The sequence below is a fragment of the Coloeus monedula genome, assembly GCF_965178545.1.
Source record: "Coloeus monedula genome assembly, chromosome: 4".
Classification (NCBI taxonomy): domain Eukaryota; kingdom Metazoa; phylum Chordata; class Aves; order Passeriformes; family Corvidae; genus Coloeus; species Coloeus monedula.
The window spans coordinates 74839837-74863251 of NC_138784.1; the positions used below are offsets into that span (position 1 = coordinate 74839837).

At 50.4% G+C, this 23415-nt stretch overlaps 1 protein-coding gene across 1 annotated transcript in view; it reads left to right on the plus strand.

Moving 5' to 3' along the window:
- LOC309572248 (uncharacterized protein) overlaps positions 1-23415 on the plus strand; it is a gene marked incomplete at both ends in the record, with an annotated part of 79810 nt that overhangs the window by 34414 nt on the left and 21981 nt on the right. The window contains 21 exons of the mRNA XM_082280381.1: positions 1008-1043; positions 1740-1784; positions 2005-2076; positions 3114-3167; positions 4378-4416; positions 4590-4625; positions 5337-5462; positions 7546-7659; positions 13773-13817; positions 14677-14712; positions 15481-15516; positions 15990-16049; positions 16654-16779; positions 17411-17482; positions 17631-17666; positions 17959-18018; positions 18769-18813; positions 19884-19919; positions 20801-20836; positions 22552-22608; positions 22740-22811. Of these exons, the coding sequence (XP_082136507.1) occupies positions 1008-1043; positions 1740-1784; positions 2005-2076; positions 3114-3167; positions 4378-4416; positions 4590-4625; positions 5337-5462; positions 7546-7659; positions 13773-13817; positions 14677-14712; positions 15481-15516; positions 15990-16049; positions 16654-16779; positions 17411-17482; positions 17631-17666; positions 17959-18018; positions 18769-18813; positions 19884-19919; positions 20801-20836; positions 22552-22608; positions 22740-22811 (1239 nt within the window). The remainder of the gene's footprint in view (positions 1-1007; positions 1044-1739; positions 1785-2004; positions 2077-3113; positions 3168-4377; positions 4417-4589; positions 4626-5336; positions 5463-7545; positions 7660-13772; positions 13818-14676; positions 14713-15480; positions 15517-15989; positions 16050-16653; positions 16780-17410; positions 17483-17630; positions 17667-17958; positions 18019-18768; positions 18814-19883; positions 19920-20800; positions 20837-22551; positions 22609-22739; positions 22812-23415) is intronic.

Below are 23415 nucleotides of genomic sequence, written 5' to 3' on the forward strand. Positions count from 1 at the left end.
GGCATGGAGCAACCTGGGCTAGTGAAAGGTGTCCCTGCCATGGCAGGGGTGGGATGAGATGATCCCTAAAGTCCTTTACAAGCCAAACCATTCTGGGATTCTTTGATCAGGATTTTTGTCACTGAGTCACATCTGCTTGACATGGATTTAGCACGAGGTGCACCCACACCAGCCCTGAGGGGCTCACTTCTGGTTCTGAGCCTCAGATGATCTCAACTTGGAAAGGATCCATAAAAATCATGGAGTTCAAATCCCTACTACTCACAGGACGGCCCGAATAATTCCCTCTAATGGCCAAACAAGGTGGCCCCTCACAAAAACAAGGTGGCCCCTCACAAAACCAAGGTGGCCCCTCACAAAACCAAGATGGCCCCTCACAAAAGAAGATGGTGCCTCACAAAACCAAGGTGGCCCCTCACAAAAGAAGATGGTGCCTCACAAAACCAAGGTGGCCCCTCACAAAAGAAGATGGTGCTTCACAAAACCAAGGTGGCCCCTCACAAAAACATCCTGACTGGGTTCTGGAAACCTCTCCTGACCCCAGTGAAGAGCTTCCTCAGCTCCAAGGCCTGGGTTGATCCCTGCACATGGAATAGGATCCCTATTAATAGTTCCCTCTTGGGATCAAACAAGGTGGGCCCTCACAAAATCATCCTGATGGCTTCTGGAAAACTGGATTTTTGTACACTGAGCTTGATGTCGCCTGGTCTGGAATGTCGCTGTGGTCAGTTTGGGTCACCTGTCCTGGCTCTGTCTCCTCCCAGCCTCCCATGAATTCCCAACTTGGCTCCTGGAAAACCTCACCTGACCACAGTCAGTGAAGAGCTTTCTGCAGCTCCAAGGGCTGGCTTGATCCCTGGACATCAGGTGGGATAGGATCACCCAGGGAAATCTTGGAAAAAAAAGAAGTGGCTGCATTCCAACAGCCCTGACTTCGGAGTCGTGATTCCAGAACAAGAACTTTGAATTTCAGCAGGAAATGATGGTGAAAAACTTTTGCATTGTAGGGAGAACCAGGGAAGAAAGGCTCCTCTGGGACCAAGGTAATCCCACCCCTTCCCAAGGCACCAGGAAAACAGCAGCTGGAAAATGAAACCCTTGGATTTGTCCTGGAGTTGATCCCTGCTCATTTTATTTCCTGTTTATTTGTTCCCTTAAACGAGACTGTGGAGAATCCTCTTCATCCTTATTTTATCTTGGATTTCCCATTCCAAAAGGCCGGAACAGAAAGGCTATGAAAGAACTCAAGTCTAACTTTTTTTTCTGGGAGATGCAGAAGAGAAAGTGCCACTAATGGAATCCCAGAATATCCTGCGTTGGAAGGGACCCACGAGGATCATCTCCTGGCCCTGCACAGGACACTCCAGCAATCCCACCCTGCCCCTGAGAGCGTTATCCAAACATTCCTGGAGCTCAGAACAGTGGGATTTGGTGGCAATCCCCTCATCCTACCCCTACATTTAAATATTCCAGCCACCCCACACCTTGTGCCCTTTTCTCCTCGTTTACGGGAATGCTGTAAAACACCATCCCTAATTTAAGACATCCCAGATATCCCAAAACCTGCCTCTATCCCAGTTTTCCAAGCATTAAGCAGTGCCAAAGAGATTTCACCTCCATTAGAGCCCCTGGAATGGGTGATGGACTCGCTTGTCTCTCTTGAAACCATTTCCTCCAGGTGTAAGTGCAATAAAATTCCCGTCGCTTGATGGACTTGGAAAGCTGCTCCTCTCTTTTAGGGAGAAGCTGGAGTCCCTGGAGAGCCAGGAGTGAGAGGAATCAGGGTAATAATTCCATTTTTCTCACTATTATTATCATTTCGTGCCCTGGAGAGTGTTGGGGCTGCTCTGATTCCCTTCCCCATCCCAATGGGAGCCCTCACTTGGAAATATCCACTTCCAAAGATTCCTTTCCTGTGGGAAAAATAACATTTTCCTCGCTATTTTCCTTTTCTGAGCTTCTTGTGCTCTATTTGTTGTTTTTCCTGTCAATCTCTTCTTGCAGGGTCCTCCTGGACTCCCAGGGCGACCTGGAGAGCAGGGAATGAAAGGAGATCCAGGAGAACCTGGGAAGGACGTAAGGAATCCCTGAAGGAGCAGCTGGGGGAGGGTGGATTTTGGGAGAGCTTTTATTTATTCCCAGCATTATAAATAAATAATATTTATTTATTTGGATCGGGCTTGGATGGATCCAGCACAGATGGATAAATCCAGCAGAGATGGATTCGCTCCATCCTTTTTTCATCCCTGTGGGAAAAAAATCAGGGAAAATATTACCAAGTTTCTCATGGCTTTACCTAAATCCTATTTGGGAGATTCCCAAAAATACCAAAGCAGCTCCTCACCCTTCTCCCACCCTTCTCCCTGTGGCCATCTTAACAAGAATTGGGTATTTAAATTTGTCATTTAATTATTTCACTTACTTTCTTTAATGATTTATTTTCTTTCATTATTGAATTTATTCTATTTAATTATTCAATTTATTTGATCTAATTATTTGATTTGTTTTTAATTTTATTTATTGCTGCTGTTTATTTGGTGGGGACAGAGGAGAACACAAGGCAGAGCAGCAATTCCTGGGATATTTCGTCGTGCTGGGAGGAAAAACTCATTCCCAGACTTCCAAAGAGTGTCTTTGGATGGATCCTTTGCAGCCAGTCCTGCCAAATTCCTGATTTACCTGCAGGACTCATGTCCTGAGTCACAGGAAAAGTGGGATTGGGAGAAAAGCAGGGAATATCCCCATGGATCCGTCAGCCCAAAACAGATCCAATCCCAGGCTTTCCCAAAGAAATGATGTTGCTTCCTCAGCCAAGATGTGGTGGCAGGGAAATAAAGGCAAAATTAGGGTTGCAAAAGAGGTGGTTCCATTATTCCAGATGGGATAGAAATGGAAAAAGGAAAAGCAGGAGAACTCCCAGGAATAAGAGCCCTTCTGGAGGTCAAGCTTCAAGTGAAGAGCAGAATTGCTCCAAATTTACCTTAAAAATGGGAATTAGGGAGACACAAGAAGGGGTTGGTTGGTCCCTCAGGAAAAGGTGGAGTTAGTGTGGGATCAGCGCACAGGAAATGGGAATTTCACAGCGGAGCTAACACATTCCTGCTGGTTTTCAGGGAGATCCTGGGAAGGACGGCCTGAGAGGTGAAAGGGGCCCCCCAGGCCCAAAGGTAGGTCCTGAGTCCATGGGGACATTTTTGTGGTGGTGCCACCACGTCGGGCAGGTCAGAGAGGAGGAAAACCCAGCTCAGGTCTCCTCTGAACCCCCAAAAGTTCGGGATTTCGAAGCAGAGCTCCTGGGGTGGGCTCAGGCACTCGTGGTCACACTGGGGCCATGGTCCCACATCTCCACGGAACTTCTTTAGGAAGGAGCTTCTTCAGGAGTCAAACGGGATAAATTTCCAGGATGTTCACAGATGGTTCCTTCCTTTCCTCCTCCTACAAGTTGAAGAGCACATGGAAAGGGGTGGAAGGAGGAATGCCTTCAGATCCCACACATCCAAGATCTTTAAAGGTGGGAACAACTCCTTCCTTAATGGAGAGGAAAATGCTGCAGGAAGCAGCACCAGGACAGGGAGATCTCCTGGCTGCCACGAGATCCAGACCTTTGGAAAAGCAAGGATTTATCCAGGGCACGAGCATCCCAAGTTCTCCCTGGCACACCTTGGCTGGAGATGCCACTGGGGCCTTCCTGGTGCCCTTCATTCCACCGGAATCTGTCGATGCCGAACCCGGATTTCAGTGAAATGAAGCCCTTCAGAGAGGCAGCTCAGCCCCACCTCAGCAGATGTTCCTCACCCCAGGAGGCTCCAGGCTGGACCTCCCAAACCCCTGCGGCTCATCCACGATTCCATCTGTGCACGATCCAAAATCTCCCACCTGGAGACAGAATTCCATCACTGTGACCTCCTGTGGGAGCCCATCCCGCTGGAGATGTTGGACCCAGCCACGTGTGGGGCAACCAGCACGATGGCCACCTCCAGAAGGGACCACCAACCAAGGGGACACCTTGGCCATTGTCCTCCTTGGTGTCCTCTGCACTGGTGGCACCGAGGGACCTCAAAAACCTTTCCTTTTCCATACTTTGTCCATGGGCAAGAGGTGGAGAAGGGGATGGAGCAAAGCTCTGGCCCAAACCTCACTTGGATGCTGCTCGTGGGCCAAACTTTCCCTACAAAATGCAGCTGTGCCTGTGTCCTCTGGAGGAGGGAAGGAGCCCATGGAGCAGGGTGGGATTCAAACCCCTAAATGGGATTTATCAGGGATTATGAAGCAGGCTGGTGGCAGAGGAAGGGTCACATGTGGGATTATTCCCCTTCCTCTTCTTGCTCGTCCTGGAGATAATGACGGAATTAATGAGTTGATCTCGTTTATTCCAAGGGAGAACCCGGCCCACCAGGAAAAGGAGTGGAAATGAAGGTAAATAGATCAAAATTTAATTCCATATAAATGTTGGAAGCACCTCCCTCTCTGTCGGGGATTGGGATGGCTGAGGGGACCCAATCTGTGTCCCTTTGGCCATCAGCCACCTCCAGGAGAAACTTCCTGGAGAGCAGAGGGGGAGAAGCTGGGACCCTTCTTTCCCCTTGCAGGACCTGGAGAGGCTTTTTGAAGTGTATGGGATCAAGGTAGGAGATCCTTTGCCTTTCCTCCTGACCACGGCTTTTCCATCTCTCCTCTCTGGAATTCTGGAGGTGACATTTGCTGCCCCAGAACTCCCAGGAAGGTTCATTCCATTTCCTTTTCCAGGTTTTATTTAAATATTTCTGGGACAGTTTTTCTGCTGCCGTTTTATGGGGTGGGTGGTGGCTTTGAGGCCCCCGTGACAGCAACACTTGGGCCTTAAAGCTCCTCTGATTCCAACCTCAACACCTTCCACCATCCCAGGTTGCTCTAAACCCCATCCAACCTGGCCTTGGACACTTCCAGGGATGGGGCAACCACAGCTGCTCTGGGAATTCCATTCCAGCAGCTCCCCACCCTCCCAGCCAAAAATTCCTTCCCAATATCCAACCTCAATCCTCTTCCAGTTTAAAACCTTTTTCCCCATGTCCCATCCCCATCTTCCCATGGAAAAAACCACTCTCCCTCTTTTTAAAGTCCCCTTGAAGTCCTAAAAAGGCCACAAATGTGGGGTTTTTATTTAGGATGGGGAGAGACCCCACAAAAGCTCCACGGATCAACTCCTTGATCCCTAACCTGTATTTAAACCATCCCTCAGCTGTCCCTGCCCTGTGAGTCCTTGGGAATCCATCATTCCTTGGTTTTGGGGTGGCTGCTCACGTGTTGGGGACAGGAGGGCGGCACTGGGCTGCCTTACTGGTGTGCACTGGTTCCAGCTGGCGCTGCTGAGGGACCTCTCCAACGCGATGCTGCGGGATGGGCTGGATGGGCTCCTGTGGCACCGGGGTGGCTCTGGGACAAGCGAAACTTCCGGGGAAAACCAGGCAGCCGTGCCTGTCACCGTGAGTAGTGCCACCTGCCAGGGGTGACGGACCTCCAGGGAATGAAGGAGGTGGGAATGAGCCACCAAAGGCGTCAGGGTCACCTCTGTCATCGAGCAGGTCACGGTGACTTCAGAGAGGCTATGGCTGGCACTGGGGTCTGGGATCTTCAGGATAAAGGGATGGAAATGATTGATTTTTTAATTGGAATAAAGGAATCAGTCAAGCTTTGTTGTCCATAGAGGCCATTCCCAAAAGCCACCAAAGTGTCCTTGTGCCCTCTGGGGGCTTTTGGAGTGGTGGGAGTGGGGCTGGAAGCACCAAAAGGGGTCCTGAGTGGGATCTCAATGGCAAAAGGGATCCCAGGGAGGGAGGAGGATTCTTTGGAAGGGAAGTTTGAATGTGGCCGGCAAGGAATTGCTGCCCACTCACTCCATCCTGGGTCAGAAATGTCACCAAGTGGGACAGAGGGTGCTGGAGAAAGTCGGAATGAAGCCACCAGGATCCAGCTCCTCACGGGTGTGGATCCTGGGAGCTCAGGGCTGTCCCTGTCACACCAATCCCTTGTTTTGGTGTCACAGGATCCACTGGTGTCCGACACTTCCCACCGTGTCCCGACCGGCACCGAGGTGACAGGAGGAGGACAGAGCCTGGAGCTGGAGGTTCCGGAGTTGTCACAGTCTGGAGCATTCCCTGAGGTGAAAATAAACAGCAGGAAAGATGAAATTGGGATTTTTATTGTGTCCAGCTCTGGGCTCTTCCAGTCAGGACGGACATGGAGCGTGTCCAGGGAAGGGAGCTGGGAAGGGGCTGGAGCCCCAGGAGCAGCTGAGGGAGCTGGAAAGGGGCTCAGGCTGGAGCAAAGGAGGCTCCGGGGGGACCTTGTGGCTCTGCACAAGTCCCTGACAGGAGGGGGCAGCCGGGGGGGTCGGGCTCTGCTCGCAGGGAACAGGGACAGGAGAGAGGGAACGGCCTCAGGCTGGGCCGGGGAGGGGCAGGGTGGGCATCAGCAGGAATTTCCCCATGGAAAGGGTGGCCAGGCCTTGGCAGGGGCTGCCCAGGGAGGTTTGGAGTGCCCATCCCTGCAGGTGTCCAAGGAATTCCTGGATGTGGCACTCAGGGCTCTGGGCTGGGGACAAGGTGGGCATCGGGCACAGCTGGGACTCGATGGTCCTGGAATTCCTGTCCATCCTGGGATTCTGTGGATTGTCTCCTGCCCTGGCAGGGATGTATCCAATCCTGCTCTCAGGATTGATTGGGATTGTCCATGCTGGGACTGCCAGAGCTCCAGGAGCATTTGGACAACACTCCCAGGTTGGGATTATTGGGATGTCCTGAGCAGGGCCAGGAGCTGGACTGGATGATCCTGGTGGGTCCCTTCCCACTCAGGACATTCCATGATTCTGTGACTCCAGAGGCCTCATTTGGAGTATCCAGACTAATTCCAGCCACCTGCATCCTGATTAACAGCTCCTGTTTATGGGAATTCAGAATTTATCCACAATTTTAAGGTGTCTCTCCATGCTGGACTTCCTGTTGGAGGCATCTCCTGGGCTTTTTTCTCCCTCAGTGGCTGGATCAGGATGATCCAATTCCTCAGAGACTTGGGCAAGGTGGGACAGGATGCCCCCCTTCAGCCCCAGGCTCCTCCCGTGTCCTCAGGTTTTTCCCAGATTTTTCCAAACTGGATTAGGGCATTTTAGGGGCTTAAGAGGGGAGGTTTGCACCAAAAGACCCAATCCTGAAGCCAGCAAAAGTTGGGATTCGGGATACAGAGGCCCCAAAACTATCTCTGTTGAGCTTTGGGAGCCCAACCCAAACTGGAAAATAGGATTTGGGACCACTGGAGCATCCCTCCATCCCCCAGGGAATCCTTCCTTTTCCATTGGTGCCGACTGGATGGATGCAAAGGAGTTACAATTCCCAGAGCTTGATCACTGGAATTTTGAGGTTTGCCCCTGTTTTAATGGGAAGCTGAGCTGGAGAAAGGATGGGGATGCATGGATCAGTGTCAGGGCTTGGGAAAGGCTCCTGCTGTCCGTCTTTTCCGCTTTTTCTGGGAATTAATGGAATTTTGTCGGCATTTATCCATTCCCCTCTGCAGAGCTTGGCTGTGCCCCCACCACATCCAGATGATCCGCAGGGAAACCATTCCCTGGAGCTCCTCCAGCCCTTGGAGGAGAGGCTGGAGGGACAACCTCAGCAGGACACCAGCCAGGTACGTTTTTCCGAGGATTTCAGACCAGTGATGGACTGGAAGGGACTGGGATGCAGATCTGAGTGCTGGGACAGCTTCTCCAAATCGCTGGCAAACGCCAGAGCTCCTGGAAAGGGCAGGATGGGAGTGAGGAAAAGCCCTTGGGAAATGTTTTGGTGGTTAATTCCGCATTTTTGGGGGGGCAGGGGGGTAAAAACCCAGGATGATCCCTTTTTATCTGATCCCATCTGGCCACACCATCCATCCATTATTTGGGATTGGCTGACTGAAGAGTTGATGATTCCCAAGACTTTTAAAACAGGGATAATGCACACTCCAAACAGGGAATCCAAGATATGCTCCCTACAAGAGATTTCCTTTTCCTTCCCACTTTCCATGGATGTCTCAGGATATTCCACAGATATTCCAGGATATTCCTGCTGTGCTCTGGAGCATCCAACTCATTTAAAGGGGAGGATTTTAGGGTTTAAGGAGGAATTTGGGGATTTTCTCTGATCCCTAAAATCCCATTTCCCTCTGTTTTCCTGCTCTCCTGGGCAGAGATTCCCATCCCAAGTCCTGCTCCAGAGCCAAGCACCAAACCCAGCACCCTCCAGTTTGGACATCTTTGTATCCCTATGGAATTCTTGGGAATACCCAGAGGCAGGACAGCAACAGCTTTAAAACGTGAAGGGAAAAATCCCTTGGATATTTCCTTGGAGCTGCAGGAACAGCATCAGCAAGGAGATTTTTAGGGATGGCAGTAAGGAAGGGAATAACTCCAGGTGGGAAGATCCTGCTCCAGGAAATCCCGCTCTGGTTTATCCAGTTTGCCGAACACTTCCCACTGTTCCCATCCCTTTATCCATGCCCTGGCTCGGGAATGAATTCCAGGGTTAATCATGGAGCTGGAATTAACAATGGCTCAGCAGCCACGAGAGGGCTCCCGGCTCAAACACAAAAACCTGGAGTGGGAATTGCAGCTCTGGAGACTCTGGGATGTGCCAGGAGCATCCATGGGCTCTGCTTTTCCTCCTGGATGCACCAGTGCCATTTGCTGGGAATGGTGAAGCTGGAGAAGCACTGAGGATGGAGCCCAAATCCCTTGGGTTTTAGGATCATGGAATGGTTTGGGATGGAGGGGATCTGGAAAATCATCTCATTCCATCCCCTCCCACTGTCCCAGGCTGCTCCAGCCCCAATGTCCAGCCTGGCCTTGGGCACTGCCAGGGATCCAGGGGCAGCCCCAGCTGCTCTGGGAATTCCATTCCAGCCCCTGCCCACCCTCCCAGCCAGCAATTCCCAATTCCCAATCTCCCATCCAGCCCTGCCCTCTGGCACTGGGAAGCCATTCCCTGCCTCCTGGCCCTCCAGGCCTTGGCCCCAGTCCCTCTGCAGCTCTCCTGGAGCCCCTTTAGGCCCTGCAAGGGGCTCTCAGCTCTCCCTGGATCCTTCCCTTCTCCAGGGGAACATTCCCAGCTCTCCCAGCCTGGTACAGAGCAGGGGGGCTGCAGCCCTGGGAACAGCTCCCTGGATTCCTCTGGAATCTCTCCAGCAGCTCCACTGGTGTCTCCAATAATCCCAATTTTCTCAGGAGCTTTATAAACATAGAACAACTCCCACAGATTTTTTAGGACACTCCAAACCGCCTCAGCAGGATGGGATCTGCATCCCAAGGATGTTTTCCTTGCTTGCATTTGGAGCAAAATCCCTTAGGAGGAGGGAACAGCAGATTCCAAAGGCAGGGAAAGAGCTGCAGCCCCTCTTTCCCTGTGCTCCCACATCCTGGAGATGCCAAGGAGGGAATGGAGCCAGTTTTCCTGCTGGTTTTCCTGCTTTTTTTCGTGCCGGTTTTCCAGGCAGTAGCAGCAGGAATCACGAAATTTCCACCTGTTCCAAGGTTCATGGAGCCTGGAATAGCCCAGGAGCTCCTCCCCCAGGAGCAATTCCTGGCAGGAGTTAATTGGAAGCAAAGGAAGCGCTGGGAAGAGCAGGATGAGCCCTGATCCACGTGTCTGGAGCAGGGCTGGATACTCATCCATGGCTGAGCCGCTGCTTTGGGATTATGGGATCATCCCAAAAAATTCCTGCTCCTCCACCCCCCAGCTCCCCTGGATTTAAAATTATCCCTTTCCAGAGTTAATTGGGATAAACCCCCCTCATCTCCATGTGGATAAACCCACAATTGCTTCATTTCCCTCCCTGGAATCTTGGCTTTTCCCTATTTCTCCCTTTCCTTTTTTTTTTTTTGCGGGAATATTTTGGTTTTTCCTCTCCCTTTTATTTACGTTTTTCTCTTTCCTCTCCTCGTTTCCTCCGATCTTTTCCTCCTTTCCTCCTTCCCTCCTTTTCTCCCTTCCCTCTTTTCCTTTCTTTTCTTTATTTCCCCTGCCAGCAGCAAATCATTCCTTGAGCAAGCAGCAGCTTCCCAATTTTTCTTGGAGGCGCCTCATTCCGGCAGCAGGAAACGGCCAAAATTATGGAATTAAAGGAGCCTCATTACCCCCAGCAATTCCCTGTAAATGGGATCCCAGGGCACATTCCAAACCTCAGCCAGGCAGCCTCTGGAATCTCTGGAATCACCTCCATGAGGATTTATGTGAATGAGAAGCATTTTAGAGCCATTCCCAAGGAAATGAGCGGTGCCCAGGAAGGAGGGATGGGAAAATCCATCCCATGGTGCCATCCCTGGGAGATTATCCCAAAAATACCACCCTGGATTGGTCATCCCCCCATCACTCATCCCTCTTTTATCCCTTTTTCCCTCATCCTCTTCCAGGAAAGAATTCCAGTTTTAGTTGGCTCCAAATTGTTGGGTTTTTTTTTTCCTTGTGAGCCAGGAATTTGCTGGGTTCGTTATCCATGAGGCAGAATTATCCCGTGGTTTGTTAAAATCCAGGAAAACAGGAATTATCATCCCTGGAAACCTCACAGAGCTGCACTCACCAACATTCCCTGGAAGTTTAGGATTTACTTTCCCTGCTTAAACCATCTCAAAATCCCAGCCTGTGAAATGAATGGAGGTGAATCCAGATCTTTGTTCCTACCAAAAAAAAGTGGGAATATCCCTAAATAACTCCACCACATCCTGATTTTTCCTTCTCCTTCTCGTTCTCCCAGAAGATTTCAGGACTTTTAAGGCAAAAAAAATCAATTTTTGCTTTCAGATCCAAATATTCCCCAAATATTTGGCACAGGGAATAATTGCTGGGAATATTCTTGATAGGAATATTCTCATTTTTCCAATGGATCATTTCCTACTGCTGATATGGAAAAGCAGGAACAATTTAGGCGCCAGCTCAGGAATTATTTCCTTTACTTTGTGTACCTTAAATATTCCTGGCTTATTCCAATTGGATATTCCAGGTGCAATAAACACGGAGTTGCCTGGGAATGGCTGGAGTAGGGAGGGATTTTGAGTTCCAAACTGGAATTTTTTCAGTGGGGTTTTATTGCTTTGGAATGGCCATGGATTCGTGGCCTGGTGATAAACTGGAAAATGGAATCATGGAATTCTTAAGGTTGGAAAAGATCATTTTGGTTTATTGGTATTGATATTGATTTTTATAATTGGGATTTCATGGAATCACGGAATGGGTTGGGAGAGATCCTCAATCCCATCCAATTCCATGGGCAGGGACACCTCCCGCTATCCCAGGTTGCTCCAAGCCCCATCCAACATCACCTTGGACACTTCCAGGGATGGGGAATCCACTGGGAAACCTTTCCCAGGGCCTCCTCATTCCCTGGGTATGGAATTTTTTCCTCCCATCCAATCCAGTTCTCTTCCCTGTTGGTTTGAAACCAGTCCTTGTCCATGGATTGGGTGCTCTGCTTCCCTTCCCACAGGAAAACGGGAATTCCAGCAATGGCTCCGCAATCCCGAGGCACAGATCCAGGAGATCTCCCAGGCATGAGAGACACTCCATAAAGATCCCATTCCAAAGCCATCCCTGTGATGCAGGAGGAAGCAGTGACCCTTCCCTGGTGGCTCCAGCACCGGCTCATCCCCCCGGTGCTCCGGGAGCTCGGAAATTCCCGTCTGGATTCACGGTGAGCGATGGAAGTGCATCCCTCTTTTCCCACCCGGGCAAGGACACCATGAATGTGGAAATTTAGGGGTAAATATCCATAAATAAAGCAGGAAAGAGCTGCTGCAGGAAGCGTTTTTCATGGACAAACAGCTCCTTCTCCATGTATTTATGCAGGGAAGTGAGGGAACGGAAGAACCTGGTTTTGGGGGAAAACAGAACAACTGGAATTCCCCTTGGAATGTCGAAGATATTCCCATGTGGGGGTGGTTATAAACCTGCCCATTCCTGACACACCTGGACAATTCCAGGGATCTTTGACACAAGATCCTAGAAACAGGAAAAAAAAGTGGATTTTTATAAAATTTAAGAGCGAAAATTCCCATTCCCAGGAGTTAAGGATGGAAAATCTGGGATGGTTTTCCCACAAATGGATTTCTTTGAAAGCAGGGAGTGACCCTCACCCTGCATTCCCAAAAGGAATAGGAATGAGAGAAGCTCATCCACACCTTTTCCAATGCCCTCCAGGAATTCCGGGGTTAAAATGGGCTATTGCCAGAAGTCTGGAATGCCTCAGGAATTTCTCAAGAATTCCTTGGTCCTGGCAGCTCCCAGATGTCCCATCCAGGCTGGAGCAGATCAGGAGCCTGGAGGTCACCCCAAGGATCCTGGTGATCCCTGGAAACCCCCAGCTTCCCTCTGGGATTCCCCCCTTGCTTCCTCACATCCCATTCCTCAGGGCTGTCTTTTCCATGGCTCAGGGAAAAGTTTTTCCAGCTGCTCCCACACTTCCCTCTCCTCTTTTTGAATCCAAGGCACATCCAGGCCCTCATCATCCGAGGAGAATTAAGGTGTGGAATTCCTCCTGTCCTGCTCTTATCGCAGGGAGGAGGCAGCTGCTCCTTTCTCCCATCCCATCCCATCCCGTCCCGTGGATCCCGTCCCATCCCATCCCATCCCATCCCATGGATCTCATCCCATCCCACAGATCCCATCCCATCCCACGGATCCCAGCCCATCCCATCCCGTCCCGTGGATCCCATCCCATCCCATGGATCCGATCCCATCCCATCCCATGGATCCGATCCCATCCCATCCCATCCCATGGATCTCATCCCATCCCACGGATCCCATCCCATCCCGTCCCGTCCCATCCCATCCCTTCCATCCCACCCCATGGATCCCATCCCATCCCATCCCATCCCATCCCATGGATCCCATCCCATCCCATGGATCTCATCCCATCCCACAGATCCCATCCCATCCCACGGATCCCAGCCCATCCCATCCCGTCCCGTGGATCCCATCCCGTCCCATCCCATCCCATCCCATCCCATCCCATCCCATCCCATCCCATCCCATCCCATGGATCCCATCCCATCCCATGGATCTCATCCCATCCCACGGATCCCATCCCACGGATCCCATCCCATCCCGTCCCATCCCATCCCTTCCATCCCACCCCATGGATCCCATCCCATCCCATCCCATTTTTCCCTTGCAGAAGGACAGAAGTGGCCCAGCTGATCCCTTCTCCCACAGCCCAAAGGTCAGTGCTTTTCCCCCTTTTTAATGCACATTCCCGGGATAATGCTCCATTTTCCCAGAGCTGTCTCACTTTTTGGAAACTGAGGAATCACAGGAAAAAAAAATCAGGAAATTCAGGATGGAATCAACAGTTTTGCCATTGGCATGAGTGGAAATTCCAGGACAGAATCTTTCACGGCTGATGCAAACATGGAATTTGTGTTTTGGGAATCCTCAGTCAGTTCAGCCTCTGCGGATTCCTCCAGTCTCCTTCAAATCCATGGAATTCTTTACCATCTGCAGTATCCTGGGATAAGGAAACCCTCAATTTGTCTCTTCTCCCTGCCTTTCGCTCCAGGGATTTGTGCTTTTCCCTCTGCGCTCCCACTGCACAGGATAGGACATTCCCAATCTATTCTGGGAATGCAAGTGCTGGAAATCAGGGATTCCCCTACGGATATTTGCCAAAAGCTGAAGCAGGAACCAGAGCAGCACCCCCCTGCTCCAAAGAGGGAAGGGAAAATTCCTTGGAATCATGAATGTTTGGGATTAAAGGGATTGCCGGTTGTTTTCCAGGGAGAAATGGGAGCTCCTGGAGCCCGTGGAGACAAAGGAGAAAAGGTAGGGATGGGGTTTTCCAAGCTGATCCTTTGAAACCAGAATTCCCTGTGCTGAAAGGGTCTGGAAAGGGGAAGGCAGTTGGGAATATGCTTATGGAGAGGACATTCCGATCCAATGGAAACTGGGATTGGCACATTCCCACCTTTATCCCTGAACCTTCCTGGGGGTTTTGTTCCCCAGTTCCGGCAGTTTTCCCATACAAAGGATTAAAGGTTGGATTTTGTGATTTTTGAGGACTTTTCCGACCCAAATGATGGAATTATTGTATCCTACAATTCCAGAAATTCACGGGAATTCCCAATGTTCATTTTCTGCTAGATAAGCTAAGCTAAGATGATAAGATAAGATTTACTTTCCCTGCTTAAACCATCTCAAAATCCCAGCCCGTGAAATGAATGGAGATGAATCCAGATCTTCGTTCCTACCAAAAAAAAAGTGGGAATATCCCTAAATAACTCCACCACATCCCGATTTTTCCTTCTCCTTCTCGTGCTCCCGAAAGATTTCAGGACTTCTAAGGCAAATAAATTCAATTTTTGCTTTCAGATCCAAATATTCCCCAAATATTTGGGGACTAAATATTTTGGGAACTAAAAGAGGGGATGGACAAGGAAAATCCAGCCCTGGCACGAGGATAGGGATGGAAAAAAGGCCACCAAAAACCTCATTTCATGGCCACTTTGGGCCGGGAAAATTTCTAGGGAGCAGATGGCAGATCCAGCGGGATGGGGCATGGAATTTCGGGAGAAAGGGAGGGTTGGGAAAAGGCAGAATCCCATGGGGAATTTTGGATGCAATCCTGGGAAAAGGGAGGAAAAGAGGGAAGAAAAGTGGCTGGGAGGGGAATTTTGTCTTGCAGGGACAGCCTGGGGACGTGGGAGAACCTGGAGAGAAGGTGAGTGCTGGAATCAGCTCCAAGGGTTTTTAAGGAATCTTCTCCAAGAGGAGCCGGGGTGGGGTTGGATCCAATCCCAACCCTGGAATATCAATGGATGAAGTCGAAGGAATTACAGAGCTGGGGTTGAACCTTTGTCCAGCAGGATTAATGAGGGCAAACCAAAAAGATGGATATAAAAATTAATTCTTTATTAATAATTCATACTTCATTAATAAATAATACAATAACTAAACAGATTCTTAATAAGTGTTAATAAATTAATCATAATTAATTATTAATAGAAAAATAATTTACTAATGATTAATTGCTAAATATTCATTAATGATAATTACTAGATAATTACTGTCTGGTTGTTTATGAATAAATATTATTAATGGGTAATTATTAAGAAGTAATTATTAATAAATAATTAGACAAAAATATCTTTCTTAATCAGAATTATTCATTACAGAGAAGCTGAAATTCCCAGGATAGGACAGAACAGTGCATGATACCACCATTATTTAATTAATTTAATGCATTCATAATTAATTATTTAAAAGCAATTATATCAAAATTAGCCCCAAAACCCCAATAATGGAAGTAGAGGTTGATGTCACTCACCCAGACAATGACCTGCTGTCCCCTCTCATCCCATCACTGATTTCCTTGGAATTAGGGCGTTTTCCCAGGATTTTTCCCCACATTCCAGGCAGAGAATCCCTGGAAATCTCTGTCTCAGGGGTGACAATTCCATGACCTTGGATCCCTCTCTTCGTTCCACAGGGCACCAAGGGAGACCGAGGGGAAGAAGGTCAAAAGGTAAAGTTGGCACCAGCCAGGGGGGCCTTTTCCTCCTTTTCCCATATCTCACATTCCCACCTCGGGATCAGTGTCCAGGTCACTCCTGAGGAGTGGCCAGAGCTGGCTGGGGACCAGGAGGAGGTTCCAGGAGGAGATTCCAGGAGGAGATTCCAGGAGGAGATTCCAGGAGGATCACATGGACAGACCACCTTGGGAATGAGTAATGCCAGGGCATGGGTCTGACCCGGAGTCCTGGGATACCATTCCCGGCCGTATTCCTGCTCCCTCTTTTCCAAAGCTGATTCCCAGCAGCTTTGTGTCTCCAGCTCAGATCATCCAGAGGAGATGAGAGTTCTGCAGGAACCCTTGGAATGGGATCAGCTCTGTGGGATTTCAGCTGGATCTCCATGAAACAGCATGAACAAATTCTCCCTGTCCTGGCTTCACACTGGAAGGAGAATTCCTGATTTTTCCTGACTTTCCTTTCCCAGGGAGAACCAGGAACTGGGTTCAGAGGTCCCATCGGCCAGGCTGGGCCACCAGGATTTAAGGTATGGTTGAATCTCGCTTGGATTTTTTTCCGTGGATTTTCCTCTTTGTCATTCTGGTTTTCCACTGCTGGGTGTGGAGCATGGAAGTGCCTGGAAAGAGAAAGCACTGACATCATCCTGGAAAAGCAGGAGAAGGATTTGGGAGAGAGGGAGTGCTCTGTGTCCTCCAAAGGGCCATTTCAGAGGGAGATCCTGAGGATAAATATCATGGAATCATGGAATAGTTTGGGCTGAGCTCTCTGCAATCAGCAGGGACATCCTCAGGCTGGGAAAAAAAAAAATCCAGGGAATTGTGGGCTCAGCAGGAATGAGTTCCAGGGATCCCTGGGATGTTGGAATTCACCTCAGGTCAGGAGCTAAAGGCTCTCTCCTTGTTTAGCCGTGGAAAAGCCCTTTCATCACCAAAACTTGGGAAGAAAAGACATCCCAAAGTTCAGTGACAATTCCTCCAGCCCTTGGATCTCCTCATGGATCAGGGCTGGAAGCGCTGTCCCAAATTCTGTGGTCATGAGAATTCAAGGAGACATCCCAGCGTTTCTCCAGGACCTTTAGAAGGACAGGAGATCCCACCCAATATCCCAATTCCTTGTGATTCCCTCACCAGGGTGAGCCAGGGGCCCCGGGACCTCCAGGAGCTCAGGGCATCCAAGGAATTCGCGGCAACGCCGGCACTCCCGGATCCCAGGGGGACAGAGGGGCTCCGGGCGTGCCCGGAATTCCAGGACAGAAGGTGAGGGGACACCATGGGGTGTTTGTCACCTCAGGGTGACCACAGTGAGCCAATGGTCCATGCCAGGTGGATCCTGTGGGTCAAGCTCCCACAATTCCAGGTCTTCCTGAGCCTGGAGATTGTCAGGGAAGTGGGAACGAATCCCGGTTGGAAAAGGGAAGGTAGCGGGAATGATTAGAACAGTGGGATGGTCCTCAGGTTCCAAAAGAAAGGAGTGGAGCTCCCAGGAAGTTGTTGTTCCTGGGAACTTTATGAGGTGACTGGAAAGGAAAGGAGTGGCTGGAGCACGGGGATGGCAGCACGGAATTTTGGGGTCATTGATCCCTGGGAAAAGAGGGAGGAATCCCAGAATCCCAGGATCACTGAGGTTGGGAAAGCCTTCCAAGGTCACCAAGCCCAACCTGTGACCAATCCCCAGTGAGTGCCACCTCCAGGAATTCCTTGGCACCTCCATGGGGACTCCAGACTTCCCTGGGCAGCCCCTGCCAATGCCTGGTAACCCTTTCCATGAGGAAATTCCTGCCACTGCAGGGAACACCTGGATCACCATCTCCTGCTTTTTGTCTGGATCAGGGAAATCAGGAGCTTTCCCATCCGTGTGTTCTCCTCTCAAAGGGTTTTTGTTTTCCAGGGGGAACGTGGGAGGAGAGGCCAGAATGGATTTCCTGGGCCTGTGGGACCATCGGGATCCCCAGGAAAAGAGGTGGATTTGACACATTCCCTGTGCCTTTTGGGAGGGATGGATGAGGGATCTGGGCTGGATGGGCTTTCCTGCTCTGGAATGTTGGGATAAGAGAGCACTGAGCACTTCCAAAGGAAATCCTCCCTTTTATTTTGTTCTCCTTTTCCAGGGAATTCCCGGGACACCTGGACCCAAAGGGAACAAGGTCAGTGCCACGCTCCCAGGAAGGTCCCAAGCTGAGATGCTGGGATGGGAATGGGACAAATCCCTGCTTTCCTCTGGCTCCTCATGCCTGACCCCATCCTTCTTCATCCCATTCCACCCTCTCTCCCTTCTTCCCATGGTTGCTGGAGCCCCCTCCAGAGAGAACAGTAGAAAATCCATGGAATTGAGTCTCCTGAGTCTTCCTTGGACTTCAGTCCGGGCCAAACTAATCAGGAATTGGGTGGTGTGGTGTCCCTGCTCCGAGTGACACCTCTGGAATTTTCTGCTTTCAGGGAGAAGTTGGCGTTGGAGCCGCTGGCCCGAGAGGTCCCCGTGGATTCCCTGGCCCTAGGGTAGGTTCATCCATAAATATTCCAGGCTTGGATTCCTGCAGCTTCCAGCCCCCTCTGGAGGCAGCTTTATCCCTCACCTCCCACCCACCCATCCCAGAAATTCCTGAAGGGTTTCAGGCAGCAAAATTCCCTTTTCCTTGTGCTCCTCAGAAGTTTTGGTCTCCTTCCGGCAAAGACGGAGTCGGAATCGGAGGCCGTGTTTCAATTTGCTGCTCCTGTGGCTGTTCCACAAATAAATTGGGAATTTATGGCCCAATCCATTGGGACAAATTCCCCACCTGCTGTTGGATGAGGCCCAGGAGGCAAAACATTCCCTGAGAATGTCAACAGCTGTGGGTAAATCCTGCTGGAGCTTCATTAGCCAAAGGAAATGATGGAATAATGTTTCTGCTCTTCTGACTCCGGCATAAATCAAAATCCTGGGATCTCAGGTTGCCTTGGATTTCTATGGAAGATCTAAATTTGGCCTCAATTAATTTGGAATTTGGACAATTCCTGAGGTTCAAAGGCAGGCAAGTCTTGTGGGAAGGCCAGGAAAGGTCTCCATGGATCCTCCAGCGCAGCTCTTTCATCCCAATCCATAAAAGCGCAGGGCCCCTAATCCTGATGGAGGGATGAAGAGGTTGGACAACTCCTTTGGACACAGGGAGACAGGGAATTCCGCCTGCTCCATTCCAAACGTTGGGATGCTCTGTGGATTTGGGATTCCCTGTGTGCTGGCAGCCATCCCTGCCCCTCTCCATCCCCCAGGGTGACGAGGGCATCGTGGGAATGCGGGGTCCCCCTGGAATGATGGTGAGTGTTCCGCTATCCCAGAAAACCGCGGCTCCACGTCTGCCAAAATCCCCACGAGCCATGAGAGGAATACAATGGGATTCTTCCAGTGGGAAATAGAGATTTGGGAACCTGAATTCCGATGGGATGAGGGAGTGGAAATCCTGTGAATTCCTTCATGTCCTTGGCCATTTGGGTGACTCATCCCAAGGTTTGGAGGCCCTCCTGGAATATCAATCCCTCCCTGCTGTTGTCAGTTCTGTGGGAAATTTGAGAATTCCGGGGCAGGAATTTCAGGCTCTTGTTCTGCTGGAGGGGGCTGAGTCAGGGGAGACACAAAGCGCAGCAGGAATTTGGATGAACTCCTTATTAGATAGTAATTAATTATTATTTATTCAGCTGTCATTTTTCATGGAATGACAGGAAAGAGGATTTTTTTATAAGGATGCGGAGCAATAGGAAAAGGGGGAATGGCTTTAAACCGGAATAGGGCAGGGATAGATGGGATATTGGGAAGAAATTCTTCCCTGTGAGGGTGGGGAGGCCCTGGCATAGAATTCCCAGAAAAATGCCTCATCCCTGGAAGTGTCCAAGGCCAGGCTGGGTGAGGCCTGGAGCACCCTGGGGTAGTGGAAGGTGTCCATGCAGATGGAAATTCCCATCTTCCTGCATATTCCTGGGAATTTTGCAAACAGCGATGACCACGATGGATTTTCCCCTCTCCAAATGCGCTTCCCATCCTGGCTTGGCCTCCAGGGGCTCTGGAGATCCTCATCAAGGATCCACCTCCACCTTGGAGGAATGTCCTGGAGCTTTTCCTTGATGCCGAGGGTCCAAAAATCCCAGTGGGATTCTTGAAATGAGGGAATCCGGCTGAATTGATCCATCTGCCAGGAGATCCTGGTGGTGGGCAGAGGATTGAAGCAGGAGCTCCTGTGCTGCTTCTTCCAGCTGTTTTTCCATGCTGGAGCCCATCCCTGGAAGCAGCTCTGCCTTTGGGTGGAGGCTGCTCTTCCCAAACTTTCCCACCTTCCCATTTTCCTCCTGTTATTGTGGATCCTCACTTTTCTTTTTTTTATGGCTTTTTCCAGGGTCCAAAAGGCTTCCCGGGAGTGAAAGGCCAAAGAGTAAGAGCTGATATCTCCCACTCTTATCTACAACCCTTATCTTATCTACATCTCTTATCCACAGGGTGCCCTGATGTTGGGGGGAGCAGCTGCCCCTGTAAAACCAGTGCGAATAATCCCAGGATCAGCCTTTGGGAATAATCCCAGGATCTCCTGGGAATGGGCTGGGAGAGCCCCTGGATCAGCCTTTGGGAATAACCCCAGGCTCTCCTGGGAATGGGCTGGGAGAGCCCCTGGGTGAGCCTCACGTGCTCTGCACTCCAGCTCCTATTCCATACACATTCCATAAAAAGATTTGAGGGAGAAATTTGGGAAATCCTTCATTTTTCAGGTGCCATCTCCCCCCCTGCGGGATGGAGATGCTGAATCCCGTTGGGATGGGAAATCCAGCAGCAATTCCACATTACGGATGTGCTGAGCCATGGATGGAGTCAGGAAAACCCCCTCAGTCCTTTGGGGTTTCATTCATTGTCAATGCCATAAATCTGGCCTCAATTAATTTGGAATTTGGACAATTCCTGAGGTTCAAAGGCAGGCAAGTCTTGTGGGAAGGCCAGGAAAGGTCTCCATGGATCCTCCAGCACAGCTCTTTCATCCCAATCCATAAGAGCGCAGGGCCCCTAATCCTGATGGAGGGATGAAGAGGTTGGACAACTCCTTTGGACACAGGGAGACAGGGAATTCCACCTGCTCCATTCCAAATGTTGGGATGGCCACAACATTTCGGGGGGATCCGAGGGTTTTCCAGATTGTCCAGAAGATCTGACTTCCAGCTCCAGGAGATTTTAGCGCCTTGGAGTGGGAATCAGTGGCCTGAGCAACACAGGAGGGAATGAAAGGGAATAATCCATCTCTCTTATTTTTTCTTTTCCTCGGTTTAGGGTGATCGGGGACTTCCGGGACCAAAGGGAGAACGAGTAAGGACATTCCCGATGTTTTGGGGGTTTCCTTTCACTGTGTGGCTCCAAGGAAAGCCTGGATCCATCCTCTCCTTGCTGTGCCTATGAAATGAAGAGGAGACAACTCATGGATTCTCCCCCTCCTTTTTGGGGGGGTCTCCACCAGTTTAAATCCCAGTTTTGGATTCCATCCTTGCGCTGGAAACATCTCTCGGAGCGGAGTTTTTGGGATGGATTTGATGGGATCCTCCAAAGCAGCAGCTTACAAAAAAAAAAACCAACGTAATTTTGGGAACGATTTGCTGGGGCACAAAAATCCTGAATTAAGGCAGGAGGAAAATTCTCCCTGATTTTTGGAATAAGCAGCTGACCCCAAAGCCAACCTCAATTTCCAACAGCCCGAGCCAGCTCCTGGCAGGTAATGGGAAAATAACTCCTCAAGTGCTCCTGGAAAATGCTCCGAAACTGCTGAACTCGTGCCCAGTGTTTTGTTAAGTTCCTTCCTGGCTGGAATGGCTCGTTGGAAAATGAGGTTTGGAAGAGCTCCGGGATGATGATGCCGCCTTTGAGTCACGCAATATTCCGTGATTAAGGCCCATTTGTCTCCGAGGAAGCTCCTCGGGAAAGGAACTCGCTCCGGAGACCAATCAGTTCTTAATTTTCTTCGTGAGAAGGCCTCCAAACTCTTCCCAAGCCGAAGGAATGTGGGATGCATTTTCCAAAGGATGCCTTAAGATAAGGTGGAATCGGAGATAAAACAGGAGCGGGAGGGAAAAATTGGCTTGGGTTTGTTCCACCTGATTGCAGCTTCATTTTCCTTCTCATTCCCCCTGGATCAATGTGGGAATAACTCCGTGAATCCCAGGGTTTGTGTCCTGGGTTGGATTCAACTGCAGGATTTTTAGTCTCCTTTTTATTCCCAAAATTTGTTGAGCCCTATCCTGCCTCTGTTAGAGAGCTGGGAAGCAGGCATGTGGATTAAACCAGGTGAGGGCTGGATGAAATGCAAAAAATGCCGGATTTTTGGGAATATTGTGGGGTTGGTAAAACCCCGGCAAGGCAGAATTCCTGGATCAGGGAAATTTCCACTGGAGGGACTTGAGTGAAGGGAATCTTTTCCCAAGGGGACACAGCTGCCCCTCAGAAGGTGCCTCATCCCTTTGGAGTCACAGCCATCCCTTTTCCAGAGCCGAGGCATTCCTTGGAATAGCCTGGATTCTGCTCCCTGAGGAGCTTGGCAGGGATGTGTCCATGGGATCCCTGTGTCCCTGTGGCTCTTGGGGGTGACACTTTGGGGGCATCCCAAAGTCTGGGGGTGACCTCAGTGCCACTCCCGTTCCTTAGCTCCAGAAACCAGGACAGATCCATTCCCTGTCCTGCCCATGGCCACTTTCCAAGGCTGGGAAGAGCGGGAAATCCCGACGCCCTGAGTGACAAAGCCACGTGGCACTCATGGAATCTGTCCCAGCACGGGCAGCCTGGGATCAGGGATTTGTCCTGTTGTCCATTTCCAGTCGGGAGAAGATCACTGGGATAATTCCAGTGGGCTCCAATGTTTTTGGGGACAGGAGGTCGCTGGGAAACCTCAGGATTTGGAGGTTTCTGGGCACATTCATGATCCAGCTAATTAAGGGTGATTAACCCTACCAATTAATGTTGTTGTTAATCACTGCATTCCCAGTGGGATCCATGAGCTCCCGGTGGATCCCATTCCCTGCCTCTCCCTTCTCCAGGGTGAATCCATGACCGTTTTTGGACCCCAGGGCTACAAAGGCACCAAAGGAGATCCCGTAAGTTTGACTTTCCAAGCTGTCCCTTCCCTGCTTGGGATCAGCACTGGGAAGCAGCACTTGGATCCAGCTGGATCCTCCCAGGAGAGATGGAAGAATTGGAATCTGCTAATTCCTGGTTTTCCTTTCAGGGCGAGCAGGGACTGCCAGGTTTCGATGGAGACAAAGGCGAGAAGGGAGAGGACGGACCCGTAGGAGAAAAGGTGGGAATTTCCCAAAGCCTGTGGGAAAGGGACTGAGGATGGTGAACGGAATTCCCAGAAAAATTATGGATGCCATAATTTTTTGCCATCCAATTATGGATTCCATCCCTGGAAGTGTCCAAGGCCAGGCTGGACACTGGGGCTTGGAGTAGCTTGGGATAGTGGAAGGTGTCCGTGCCCATGGATGGGATTGGAACTGGATGATCTTTAAGGTCCCTTCCAACCCAAACCATTCCAGGATTCTCCGGTCTCTGCATCCTCCCTTCCCTGCTGGAAAACACGGACACACCCAACTCTGGCACCAACAGGGAGAGGAGGGGGCTGAGCTGGGCTTGGGAACACCAACCACATCCCATATATCAGGTGTCCCAGTGGGAAAAGTCACCACTGAATTCCCACATCCCCCTCTCCTTCCGGGAGCCATCTCTGCTCCTGGAGCCTTTGGAATGCTCTTGGTAAGGCTTGGATGGCTCCTGTGTCCCTGCAGTGTTCCCTGGGTGGTGGCAGAGCTCCTCCTTCTCCCTCTGCTCCCCAAGAGCTCATCCCAGGTCCCAAGCTGGCCCCGCTTTCCTGGGAGGAATCACAGAATTCTCCCACTCCCAGC